Consider the following 13,507-nt stretch of genomic DNA (forward strand, 5'->3'; position numbering starts at 1 on the left):
AATCAATACTGGAGGGTTTTTACAGCAGCAAACTTCACAGGAATGTTTTGGGGAATAATATAAACTTGTCTTACAAGGATAAAATATGTGATCTTTAGGCCCTGGTCTCCAGATCACATGACTCTGATTACCTGACCAGAACAGGCAGCAGCAGGGTTAACAGACATGAGGCGCCAAACAATCAAAAACAAAAAGTAAAAAGAGCAGGTTGGTTATCTGTGAGAAAAATACATTCTATCACTTTACAATCTTGTTTCAGTTTTGTTCTGTAGTTTTTCTAAAATGTCCAAATTCTCAAAGACCTCGACCTTCAAATGTCCGAGCTAAACGCTGCATGGAGCTACAACAAAAGGCCACTAAGGAGTGATGGCTGCTGGGAAATTCCACCGTATGAGGCTGAATGACTGAAGCTAAAACTGTGCTTAAACTGATAAATGTTTGCAGTGAGTCTGTGGGTTTTCTGTGAGCTCAGAGATTACTGAAGTCTGTTTCCTTCCTCTAATGCAGCATTACTCAACCCTGCTCAACCAGAGAGCCAAACTGTTGAAAAATACCTTTGCAAGTGCCACAATCTAAGAGGTGAAAAGTAGCAAAAACAGCTCGAAATAGCAATAAAAATAATTTAACGGTGGCAAGAATGGTCAAAAAGCAGCAAAAATGTGTGAAAAGGAGCAAAATGGCCAGATAATAGCAAAAATGGGAGAGAAGTGACAAAAAATGAGTAACAGGTGGCAGAAAATGGCCCAAAAGTGGCAAAAAAAGAGTTAAAAGTGACTAAAATGGGCAAAAAGCAGTCAAGAGTGGCAAAAATGGGGTGAAAAATGGATATTTAATGTCAAAATGTAGCTTAAATGGGCAAAAAGTGGCAAAAAATGGTGAAAAAAGGCAAAAATTAGATTAAAGTAGAATAAATGGGAAAAAAGTGGCAAAAGAAAAAAAGGGGGTATTTAATGACAAAAGATAGCTAAAATGGGTGAAAATGGCAAAAAAAAGTTTCCCTTTTTTAAGGTTTTCTGGGGAAATAATATTTAAAATTAAGAAAAAGAGCCAGACGTTGAGTATCACTGCTCTAACGTGTAAATCTCCTCCACGCCAGCGCTGAGGTGTTACATTTGTTACTCTGATAAATCCTCAGACTCTCACAGCTCTCACAGACGGTTGCTCATGCAAATGAAGAAGAGAAACAAATGAAGACAGAGCTCATGCAAAAAGGACACAACCCCAACGACAGGGAGCAGCTTTACACCATGATTATTGAGAATTAGAGATCAATAACAGCAGAATTATGACTCTTATTGACATTATCATCATAACAACCAGGATAAAAAGTGGAGAGGAGACAAAACTGAACTGTAGAGGAGCTGAAACCTCCCATCAGGCTCTGGTTTTATTTTGGAGCATGGAGGAAAGTTGGTGTGAAAGGAACGATTGTACTGCGAACACACACTAACACACACTCGTATAAAGGGAGTAATTATGCAAACAGATTCAGGCTGAATGGAGAAAGTGGAGCAGAGAGAGAGGCTGCATCACTCACAGCGCTGAGAAATGTTTTTACACGTTTGACACGTCTGAACGGAGCCGCAGCATTTCAACCTCTTTATTAAGGACGATCGTGTCTTAGTGCTAACAAAACAAATTTAAACTCACAGCTGTGTTTAGTCAAATTCTCACCAAAGGCTCAGTTTCTCTCTTTAACAGTGGCATTCAGAGGAATAATTCTGCAGAGGCCCTCAGGGGCCACTGCATTAAAACATTTACGATTCTGGACTTTATCATGAAAAAAAGAAGCCATATGTGAACAGGATCCAGAGACACCGTGGTCCATCTTCTCTGGACCAAAGCTCATTTAACATGGACTGAGGAAACATGGAAAACTGTTCTGTGGTCAGAGGAAACATGGAAAACTGTTCTGTGGTCAGAGGAAACCACAGAGTCCGTGTCCTGTGGACTAAAGAGGAGAGGGAGCATCCAGCTTGTTCTCCTGGCTCAGGTCTAAAGCCTGCATCTCTGATGGTATGGGGTTGCATTAGTGCCTATGGCGTGGGCAGCTCTAACATCTGAAAAGGAACTATCAATGCTGGACAGTAGAGAGACCTTTTAGAGCAACATCTGCTCCCATCCAGACAACGTCTCTGTCAGGGAAGGCTGACACTATTTCAGCAAGACCATGCTAAACCACATACCACATCTGGCATGACTGGCTTTGTCCCTACTTTTCTGAGACGTGTTGCTGCCAACAAATTCAAAATGAGTTAATATTTTCCTGAAATGGTAAAATGTCTTAGTTTAACATCTGATATGTTGGGAGCGCAGATGGTTGAGTGGTTTAAGGCGCTACCCATGTACGCAGGCGGCCCGGTTTGAATCCGGCCTGTGGCTCTTTCCCGCGTGTCTCTCCCCACTCTCTTCCCTGTTTCTGAATCTATCCACTGTCCTTCCTCTATCAAATAAAGGCATGAAAAGGCCCAAAAATAAAAAAATCTAACATCTGATACGTTGTTTCTGTTCTACTGTGAATCAAATATGGGTTTATGAGATTATTTTATTTACATTTTACACAGCGTACCAACTTTTTTTGGAGCTAGTTTTGTATAATAGTTTAACTACAATAGTGCTAGAATAAGTCAATGACATTTACTGTGTCAAATTAACCCTTAAAGTTAACTGTTCTTTACAACTGCATAATGAAGTAGATTTATTTATGCATTACCATTTTAATCTCCTTTGTTTGCTTCACCCAAATTAACTTACATAATAATCACATTTAAATACATAATAACTACAGGGTAGGAATAGAAAATTAAAAACCAACATCATCAAACTGGCTGGGACTCTGATTGTCAGTATAAATTGTTAATAAAGTTGTTTTTGAATCCTCCATCTCTATCAGTTCTCTGTCAGCACTAGTGAATTAAGCCCTCACCCACACACCTCCTTCCCATCAGCCCCCTCTCTCTCTGCCTCTTTGTGCGCTGTGCTGCCTGGAAACGTGAGCGGACCACACGTGCAGGAGGCCAACAAACACTGGCACAAACACACACACACACTGTGACACACACTGTGACACACACTAACACAGGCCGTGATTCTGCAGCTTGTTTAGTACGTGACAGGAATAACAGAGACGACCACGGAGGCTTTCCCTCGCTGCCCATTGTCTGTCCTGCACGTCTCCTCCGCTTTCATCTGCTGCCAAACACGCTAACACACACACGCTAACACACACACGCTAACACACAGTCAGCACTAATGAGCTGATGATAATGAGGATGAGGTCGTCCTCGTGTTTATCGTGCAGGTTGACTCAGCCTCGGAGCGTCTTGGTGCTCGCCATGTCTCCAGCTGTGAGTCTCCTCCTGCAGACGTTTCCACCTCCAGTCTGACTGCATCTGTTTCCTCTGATCACAACAAGCATCAACAACCTGAGCCTCAACACCTGCAGTTCTTCTAGTGTCCACTAGAGGCTGCCTCCTGCTGTGAGTTCTTTTCCATATAGCTCCACTCTGCTCCACTGTACTTAGCTTTGGCTCCAGCGTTGCTTTCATCACAGTTTCTGTCCCTCCTCAGTGAAGGCGGGTCATCGTAACACCGCTACGTGGATTCACCAGGACGTCCAACACAAAGCGTCGAATGCTCAAGGAAGCTTGAGCAGTACAGGACCGAGGAGGGTGATGCAGTAAAGTGCTGAATCAGCAAAGGCTTCATGACCTTTCCTGGCCTGATGTTGAGAATGCAGCATCAAAACTGTGGTACTCTGAAACCATCACACCATTTTGCCCTCTTTGATTTTTTGCACCAAGGCTGAAATTAACCCTCTTCTCTCTGTGATGGCGAGGCTGGAGGCGTTGTGCTTCAGGTCGTCCATCTGTCTGTCCGGGATGTTCTTCTCAGGGATTTTCTTCAGACTCTGACTCGAGGATGAGGATGGGATTTAAAGTCTTTTATCTGAAGAAAGCACTGGAGAATCTTTGACAAGTTTGGCACAAAGCAGCACTTGGGTACATCTTTAAGGTCAAAGGTCACCCCCTATACCTTTAACTAGCTCTGTAATCTAACCTTTATTACAAAACAGGTCTCTAGCAGAAACCAGTCCAGACCTTCCCTATCTGCTATAACTGTCTGATAATCGTTTAGCTCCAAACCATCGGGCCGTACTTCCTGTTTCCTGTTAGTTTGACATCATAGCGTGTTAATGTACTGCAGAGACTCACCTGAACGGTAGGGGGCAGTGTCCGTCCTCCTCCCTGGGGGGCTCGACCTCATGAGGGGGCAGGACGCTGACGTCCTCAGTCTGCTCCAAACTCTCCGACATCATCTTCATCGGCCTTAAGACAAGAGGAGAAACGAAGACTTAAGTGAAGATTCCTGCAAAGCAGAGTTTCTTCAAGCCTCTCTGAAGACTGAGAATGATGAAGAGGGGGAGGAGGAGGATGCAGCATCAGATAAAATGCTCTAAATTTATCACAGTGACCAACATCCTGTAGATAAAATCACCATGTAAGCAATGAGGCACTACAGCGCAGGAACATGAACATTTTTAATTTTCTTTTTTAATGAAGAGCATTCTTCATCCTCAGGACCCTGCTGAGGAAAACAGAGCCCAAAGAAAGACTCTCTCTCTGATGGAGTCTAAGTCTCACTGATGGAGTCTAAGTCTCACTGATGGAGTCTAAGTCTCTCTGATGGAGTCTAAGTCTCTCTGATGGAGTCTAAGTCTCTCACTGATGGAGTCTAAGTCTCACTGATGGAGTCTAAGTCTCACTGATGGAGTCTAAGTCTCTCACTGATGGAGTCTAAGTCTCTCACTGATGGAGTCTAAGTCTCACTGATGGAGTCTAAGTCTCACTGATGGAGTCTAAGTCTCTCACTGATGGAGTCTAAGTCTCTCTGATGGAGTCTAAGTCTCACTGATGGAGTCTAAGTCTCTCTGATGGAGTCTAAGTCTCACTGATGGAGTCTAAGTCTCACTGATGGAGTCTAAGTCTCACTGAAGGAGTCTAAGTCTCTCACTGATGGAGTCTAAGTCTCTCACTGATGGAGTCTAAGTCTCACTGATGGAGTCTAAGTCTCGCTGATGGAGTCTAAGTCTCTCACTGATGGAGTCTAAGTCTCTCTTATGGAGTCTAAGTCTCACTGATGGAGTCTAAGTCTCTCACTGATGGAGTCTAAGTCTCACTGATGGAGTCTAAGTCTCTCTGATGGAGTCTAAGTCTCACTGATGGAGTCTAAGTCTCACTGATGGAGTCGAAGTCTCTCACTGATGGAGTCGAAGTCTCACTGATGGAGTCTAAGTCTCACTGATGGAGTCTAAGTCTCACTGATGGAGTCTAAGTCTCTCACTGATGGAGTCTAAGTCTCTCTGATGGAGTCTAAGTCTCACTGATGGAGTCTAAGTCTCTCTGATGGAGTCTAAGTCTCACTGATGGAGTCTAAGTCTCACTGATGGAGTCTAAGTCTCACTGATGGAGTCTAAGTCTCTCACTGATGGAGTCTAAGTCTCTCACTGATGGAGTCTAAGTCTCACTGATGGAGTCTAAGTCTCGCTGATGGAGTCTAAGTCTCTCACTGATGGAGTCTAAGTCTCTCTTATGGAGTCTAAGTCTCACTGATGGAGTCTAAGTCTCTCACTGATGGAGTCTAAGTCTCACTGATGGAGTCTAAGTCTCTCTGATGGAGTCTAAGTCTCACTGATGGAGTCTAAGTCTCACTGATGGAGTCGAAGTCTCTCACTGATGGAGTCGAAGTCTCACTGATGGAGTCTAAGTCTCACTGATGGAGTCTAAGTCTCACTGATGGAGTCTAAGTCTCTCTGATGGAGTCTAAGTCTCACTGATGGAGTCTAAGTCTCTCTGATGGAGTGTTAGTCTCACTGATGGAGTCTAAGTCTCTCACTGATGGAGTCTAAGTCTCACTGATGGAGTCTAAGTCTCTCACTGATGGAGTCTAAGTCTCTCTGATGGAGTCTAAGTCTCACTGATGGAGTCTAAGTCTCTGATGGAGTCTAAGTCTCACTGATGGAGTCTAAGTCTCTCACTGATGGAGTCTAAGTCTCTCTGATGGAGTCTAAGTCTCTCACTGATGGAGTCTAAGTCTCGCTGATGGAGTCTAAGTCTCTCACTGATGGAGTCTAAGTCTCTCACTGATGGAGTCTAAGTCTGGCTGATGGAGTCTAAGTCTCTCACTGATGGAGTCTAAGTCTCTCTGATGGAGTCTAAGTCTCACTGATGGAGTCTAAGTCTCTCACTGATGGAGTCTAAGTCTCTCTGATGGAGTCTAAGTCTCTCTGATGGAGTCTAAGTCTCTCTGATTGAGTCTAAGTCTCTCACTGATGGAGTCTAAGTCTCACTGATGGAGTCTAAGTCTCTCTGATGGAGTCTAAGTCTCACTGATGGAGTCTAAGTCTCACTGATGGAGTCTAAGTCTCACTGATGGAGTCTAAGTCTCTCACTGATGGAGTCTAAGTCTCTCACTGATGGAGTCTAAGTCTCTCACTGATGGAGTCTAAGTCTCACTAATGGAGTCTAAGTCTCTCACTGATGGAGTCTAAGTCTCTCACTGATGGAGTCTAAGTCTCTCTGATGGAGTCTAAGTCTCACTGATGGAGTCTAAGTCTCTCACTGATGGAGTCTAAGTCTCTCACTGATGGAGTCTAAGTCTCTCTGATGGAGTCTAAGTCTCACTGATTGAGTCTAAGTCTCTCACTGATGGAGTCTAAGTCTCACTGATGGAGTCTAAGTCTCTCTGATTGAGTCTAAGTCTCTCTGATGGAGTCTAAGTCTCACTGATGGAGTCTAAGTCTCTCTGATTGAGTCTAAGTCTCTCTGATGGAGTCTAAGTCTCACTGATGGAGTCTAAGTCTCTCTGATTGAGTCTAAGTCTCTCTGATGGAGTCTAAGTCTCTCTGATGGAGTCTAAGTCTCACTGATGGAGTCTAAGTCTCACTGATGGAGTCGAAGTCTCTCACTGATGGGGTCTAAGTCTCTCTGATGGAGTCTAAGTCTCTCACTGATGGAGTCTAAGTCTCTCACTGATGGGGTCTAAGTCTCTCACTGATGGGGTCTTAGTGGGTCCACAGAAGCAGATGAGGCTTAATAACAGGACACAGAGAGCTGGTCTACTGCTGCTAATGTCCAGCTCTCTACTACTGACTCTTTTATTAGGCTACTGCTCAAAATTTCCAGCCCCTCTTTAGATGAGTGTAACTCTGTAACTACAAGGTTATTTAAATGATCCAGGTACAGTAATGAAGAGGGCACTTGTGAAATTTGTTCTGAAGTGTAAACATGTGTATATATATGTTACTGGATCAGAGAGAATCAAGTTGCCAAATGAAATATTTCATTTTTGCCTAATTTTTTTTTTTTGCAATTTTAGCATAAATATCTCATAGAAATGATGCTGTTAAAGTCCAGAAATCTCCGGTAGGCTAAAGCACCACATCTTTATATTACCTCTTACCTCTTTACCACCTTTCCCAGCATCTTTTTCATTATTTACTCATTTTAGCTATTATTAATGTATCTTCATTCTGTTTTAAACAAAAGGATTAGACTCAACCTGGGGCCAGTGGAGGTCAACAAAACTGGTCCATCATAGAGTTAAACTGTGACGGCCATATTTTATAATTAGCATAATAAAATAACCACTCCTATCAAAAAACAAATATCTTTTTCAATTATTTTGTAGTAAATAACCTTCTTAAAAATGTAAATCCCTTTTGTTGAAAAAAAAAAAGAATTAAAATTGGATAAAAATGGCTAAAATGAGTTAACAATGGCAAAGAAAAGATGGAAAAAGTGGTGAAATTGGATTTTAAAAGTAGCAGAAATGGGTTAGAAGTGGCAACAATAACATAAAAATGGCATAAAAAACAATGGCAAAAAGTGGTTAAAGTGGAAAAAATGGGAATAAATGTTGGTAAAGGGGAGTTGAAACGTGGCTGAAATGGCCTTAAATTGACAAAAATGTGTGGAAATTTGGGGAAAAATGGAATTGAAAAATCAATATAAACTGGCTTAACTGAGAAAGAACAAACAGGCAGATAATGGCAGATTGGTTTAACTAGCAAATATTGGCATATCAGATATTAAAATGTGGGTAAAATGGGAAAAATTGGTGTAAAAAAGTGGTAGAAAAGGGGTTAATACTGGCAATAATGGGTCAGCAGAGGAAGCATTAGGCTTAACTGGTGAGAACTGGTTTAAAAGTGGCAAAACCAGGCAAAAAAAGAGGGTGGAAAGAGTTTAAAACTGATAAAAATAGGTTTTTAATGGCAAAAATGTGTTGAAATTGATGGGAAAATGGATGAAAATGGGTTAAAATTGGTGTAAAGTGGCAACAGTGTAATTTAAAAAATATTCTTCGTTTTTTTAGGGAATCTGGGGACCCCTTCTCAGTGTCTCGAGACCCCCAAGCGGGTCCCGATCCCAAGGTTGAGAACCACTGCTCTAGAGGATGATGGATCAGTGCGACAGTAAACTGTTTTTAAAGGTTTCTACACAGAAATGTAGAATCATCATCGCTGCCTCCTAGAATACAGACGCATGTAGATTAAATTCAGTAAAAGAGGAAGTAGTTTCATCATAGTCTGACGGGGACTTCCTGTCCTCGTCCTCCTCCTCGTCTTTGTCTCTGCTCTGCATTCTTACAGCGTGATGTCAGAGGGCGTGCACCATCGAGAGCTTTGATTGGCTGCCAAACAGACGTCCCTCCAATCAAACAGATGCTCTGACACGTGCCAAACGCCACACATGGCAGCCAGGAAAAATTCTCCCCTCTGTTGCCATGGCAACGGCACCAAAAAGAGGCTGCAGAGATGAAGTGTTTCGCTCCTCGGCTCTTTTTGTGTCGACTCAGATGAGAACGGAAGGGTTTTTTTTCTAAAGTCATCAGGGTCAGATTAGACGTCAAGACTTCCTGTTCATGACGAGTTTGATACAATCTATTAATGGATCAACACCGCCGTTTCACCGCCGTGGTGTTTAACTCCTCCATGAACATGTTTCTCTCACTGTCTCCAGGATTTTTTAGTTTTTTGAACATCTAGAAATCATCCAGATTAGCCTCAGTCAGAAAAATCAGCAAACATGTCTGAAAACACGCACATATATTTGAATTTTAAGGTTCTTCCTCAGCAGACACTGCATGCATTTCTCATATGACGGTTTTACAAAATCAGACCTTTAGTTCATCTTTCTTACTGCCAAAAAATATGTGTCTGGTAATTTAGGGAAAAAAGATACAACTCCAATTCCAAAAAAGTTGTGATGCAGTGTAAAATGTTAATAAACACAGAAATCAATGATTGCCAGATCTCATAAACCCATATTTGATTCACAATAGAACAAAAGATGTTGAAACTGAAACATTTTAACATTTAAATATTAGCTCATATAGAATCTGATGACAGCAACACATCTCAAAAAAGTTTGGGACGGGGCAACAAAAGGCTGGAAAAGTAAGTGGTACTAATGGAAAAACAACTGGAGGAGCATTTTATAACTAATGGGGTTAATTATCAACAGGTCAGTCACATGACTGGGTATAAAAGGAGCATTTTGGAGGGACAGAGTCTCTCAGGAGTAAAGATGGGCAGAGGTTCACCAATCTGTGGAAAACTGTGGGTAAAAATTGTGGAACAATCTCAGAAAAATGTTCCCCAAGTCTTTAAATCTCCCTCCATCTCCAGTCCATAATATCATCAACAGATTCAGAGAATCTGGAGAAATCTCTGAGAGCAAGGGACAAGGCTGAAGGGGCCCTCAGGGGCCACTGTATTAAAAACAGGCATGATTCTGTAATGAAATCACTGCATGGGCTCAGGAACATTCCAGAAATCATCGTCTGTCAACACAGTTGGCTGTGCCATCCACCAATGACAGTTAAAGCTGGATCATGGAGAGAAGAAGCCATATGTGAACACGATCCAGAAACACCGCCGTCTTCTCTGGACCAAAGCTCATTTAACATGGACTGAGGAAACATGGAAAACTGTTCTGTGGTCAGAGGAAACATGGAAAACTGTTCTGTGGTCATTGTTGGTAAAAGAGGAGAGGATGCTACACAATGGTGGCCCTGTCCTGACTTTTTTGAGATGTGTTGCTGCCATCAAATTCAAAATGAGATAATATCTTCATGAGATGTTAAAATGTCTCTGTTTAACAACTGATCTGCTGTTGTGAATCATGTATAGGTTTATGATATGGTTTTATTTACATTTTACAGCGACCCAGCTTTTTTGCAACTGCATGCAAATTAAACTCTCTCTAACTTTAACCCTCAGGCATCACTAGAGACATTTTTGTCCATGTGGGTTAATCTTTCCTCTTTCTCTGCTCATCATTTTCTCTGTGTTAGTGCATGTGGGCTCATATTTGTACCAAAGTTTCTTTCTAGGCAAATTTGTTTAACTCAAATTTCAATGTCTCTAACAGGTCAGGGGAACACTGAGAAACTAATTTACTCCCTTTAAAGTCATTAAGGACAAAAATCTCCACTTCCATAAAACTGCTATAAAAACTGAACAGATTCATATTTTTTTTTCTGCCTTTTTTTACATAAATCTCTTAGACAACTTCAGCTGTGCTCAAAACTACCAAACATTCAATCATTCTGAGGATTTTAACCCTTTAAATGCCAGTTTAAATAACTTAAAGTCAGTGTTGTTTTTATGAAGAAAAGTGAAAAAGTGTGAAATCTTCCTTTAACCACATGTTGGATGGCTGGAGCATTATTTCTAAATCCAGCTTGGACATGTCAATGATTAGACAAAATATTGACTTTGATGCATTTTTAGTTTTTGTGTAGCATCTGATTTAAAATTTACTACCCTTTGGAGTCATTAAGGACAAAAACGTCCACTTCCAAAAATGGCAATAAAAATAGTATACATTCATATTTTTTCTGCTATTTTTGGTCAAATCTTTTGATCAACTTTAGTTCTGATCAAAATAATCAATTACTGAATAATTTTCAGGATTTTAACCCTTTAAATGCCACTTTGATTACAGGATGGTCATATTTTTTCTAAAAAAACACACAAAACAGTAATTATTTTCCAGATAACTAATGTTGGGGGGGTGGGGGGTGTTTTTTAATCAGTCCTGGGTATGGCAAACATTAGCAAAACACTGACTTTGATGCATTATTAGTTTTTGTGTAGCATCTAGGGATGTAACGATAACAGGTATCGCTATAAACCGTGGTAAGATTCGAGACAGTAAGTATTACCGTTTCAAATTTTGATTACTGTTAAAACTGTGTTTGATTACCGCACTTTAAAAACTCACGGTGATACTGCTCAATTCCTGGAGAAGCCACAGCGCTCTGTGGCCGTAATGCAACTTCATGGATGCCAGCTACTGTTAAACACCATAGAAGAAGAAGAAGAAGCAGCGCTCTCTGAGACTATGGCGTGCGTGCGCAGTTTGAAAACATGGCAAGAGAGAGCAAGAGAGAGAGCGAAAGAGAGAGAGAGCGAAAGAGAGAGAGAGAGAGAGAGCGAAAGAGCGAGAGAGAGAGAAAGAGAGAGAGAGAGAGAGCGAAAGAGCGAGAGAGAGCGAAAGAGAGAGAGAGAGCAAAAGAGAGAGAGAGAGCGAGCGAGAGAGAGAGAGAGTGAGAGAGAGCGAGAGAGAGCGAGCGAGAGAGAGAGAGAGCGAGCGAGAGAGAGAGAGAGAGAGAGCGAGCGAGAGAGAGAGAGAGAGAGAGAGAGCGAGAGAGAGAGAGAGAGAGAGCGAGAGAGAGCGAGCGAGAGAGAGAGAGAGAGAGAGAGATTGTACACAGCGGTACATGAAACGGTGAAAGTGTTCTTTCTGTACCAGTTTTTCTCAGATCTGTCAGACTAGATCTAGTCTTGAGCTCTGAATGTAAACAAAAGTATTCTTGGATCTTATCTACAATTTGCACAAAGTGCAGCTTCCTCTTATGGCCATACGGTGCCATCTTTATTGACATTTGTATGTTTGATGTTAATATTTTAATGTTCTTCCAACAAAGTACATTGCGTGTGTTATTTTATTTTATTTTTTAAAAACTTGGTTAAATGATTTCAGTGTGTAAAAGTACTTTTTAAACATTTTGACCACATTTCAACAATACTGTGATAATAATGATAACCGTGATAATTTTGGTCACAATAACCATTATATGAAATGTTCATATCGTTAAATATCCCCAGGAGCATCTGATTTAAAATTGACTACCCTTTCAGGTCATTAAGGACAAAAACGTCCCATTGACTCCCATTCAAACCACATTTGTTGATGTTCAAGTAATCAAACTGGCATTTAAAGGGTTAAAATCCTCAAAATGATTGAATGTTTGGTAGTTTTGAGCACAGATGAAGTTGTTTAAGAGATTTATGCAAAAAAAAGCAGAAAAAATATCAATCTGTGTAGTTTTAATAGCAGTTTTATGGAAGTGGACATTTTTGTCCTGAATGGCTTTAAAGGCAGTAAATTAGTTTCTCAGTGTTCCCCTGACCTGTTAGAGACATTGAAATTTGAGTTAAACAAATTTGCCTAGAAAGAAACTTTGGTACAAATATGAGCCCACATGCACTAACACAGAGAAAATGATGAGCAGAGATGCCTGAGGGTTAAAGGTGAAAATGTAGAAGTTTCCATGGATAAATCTTTCATAAAGACTGGTCAGCTGAGGTTAAATCAGATGATATTAACAAACAGCTGATAATCAGCTCAATCTTCTTTTCAGAGCCGCTGGCTGTGATCGGATTTATTGATCAGCTCTGAATCGATTCTTTCTGAGACTCTTTTCTCATCAGTGGTTTTCCTCCACACCGTCTGATTCTCCTGTTTTCATCCTCAGCAGAGACGAGCTGCGCCCTGATTTCACGCTTTATAACAGGAAGTGAAGCTGTGGTGCATTGAAACGACCTTGTCTGTTTACCTGATGACACCAGACTCAGGGTGTGAACACTCTCGCTATGATGACTGACATCTATCTGTGAACACGAGGAGATTTATCTGCAGCATGCTGAAGGACCACAGGAGGAAGAGGAGCACTGTTGCCATGGCGACAAGGGTAATCCTCCCTCTTTGTCCAGCAGGTGTCTCCTCCTCCTCCTCCTCCTGTTCTCATGGTGACGTGCTGTTTCTCCTCAGAGGAGTCTCTGATTAAATCAGTCTCTCCTCGGGGAGTCGCGGCGGTTTGCTGTGACAGGAGCTCTTTAGAGCGCCGTGGTTGTTTACACTTCCTGTTGACACTCATCAGGTCACAGTCAGCGTTAAACCGAGAGGATGGAGATCACACAGGAGGAGGAGGACAGTTTAGATCGGCCCACAGAGGCCTGAGTCCTCCCTGCTTCATGTCAGCCCTGCATCATTCCTCTCAGTGTTTCCTGTCTCTCCTCAGCTGCCCTTTCACAATAAAAGCACAGGATTCACAGCGGTAGTGCTATCAGTCCCAGTTTGGTTTCCTGGTGGTCTGGCTTCCTGTGTGGAGTTTGCATTTCTCCCTGTGAGTATGTGGGTTTCCTCTGGTCGCT

The 13,507-nt window shown here is 41.7% G+C and overlaps 1 protein-coding gene across 1 annotated transcript in view; it reads right to left on the reverse strand.

Annotated features, from left to right (window-relative positions):
- Positions 1 to 13,507, reverse strand: part of LOC121515427 (GRAM domain-containing protein 2A-like) — a 46,901-nt gene that overhangs the window by 22,109 nt on the left and 11,285 nt on the right. Inside the window, exon 2 of the mRNA XM_041796190.1 lies at positions 4,215 to 4,328. Within this exon, the coding sequence (XP_041652124.1) occupies positions 4,215 to 4,324 (110 nt within the window). The 5' untranslated portion in view covers positions 4,325 to 4,328. The remainder of the gene's footprint in view (positions 1 to 4,214; positions 4,329 to 13,507) is intronic.

Source organism: Cheilinus undulatus, linkage group 9, assembly GCF_018320785.1.
Source record: "Cheilinus undulatus linkage group 9, ASM1832078v1, whole genome shotgun sequence".
Lineage (NCBI taxonomy): Eukaryota > Metazoa > Chordata > Actinopteri > Labriformes > Labridae > Cheilinus > Cheilinus undulatus.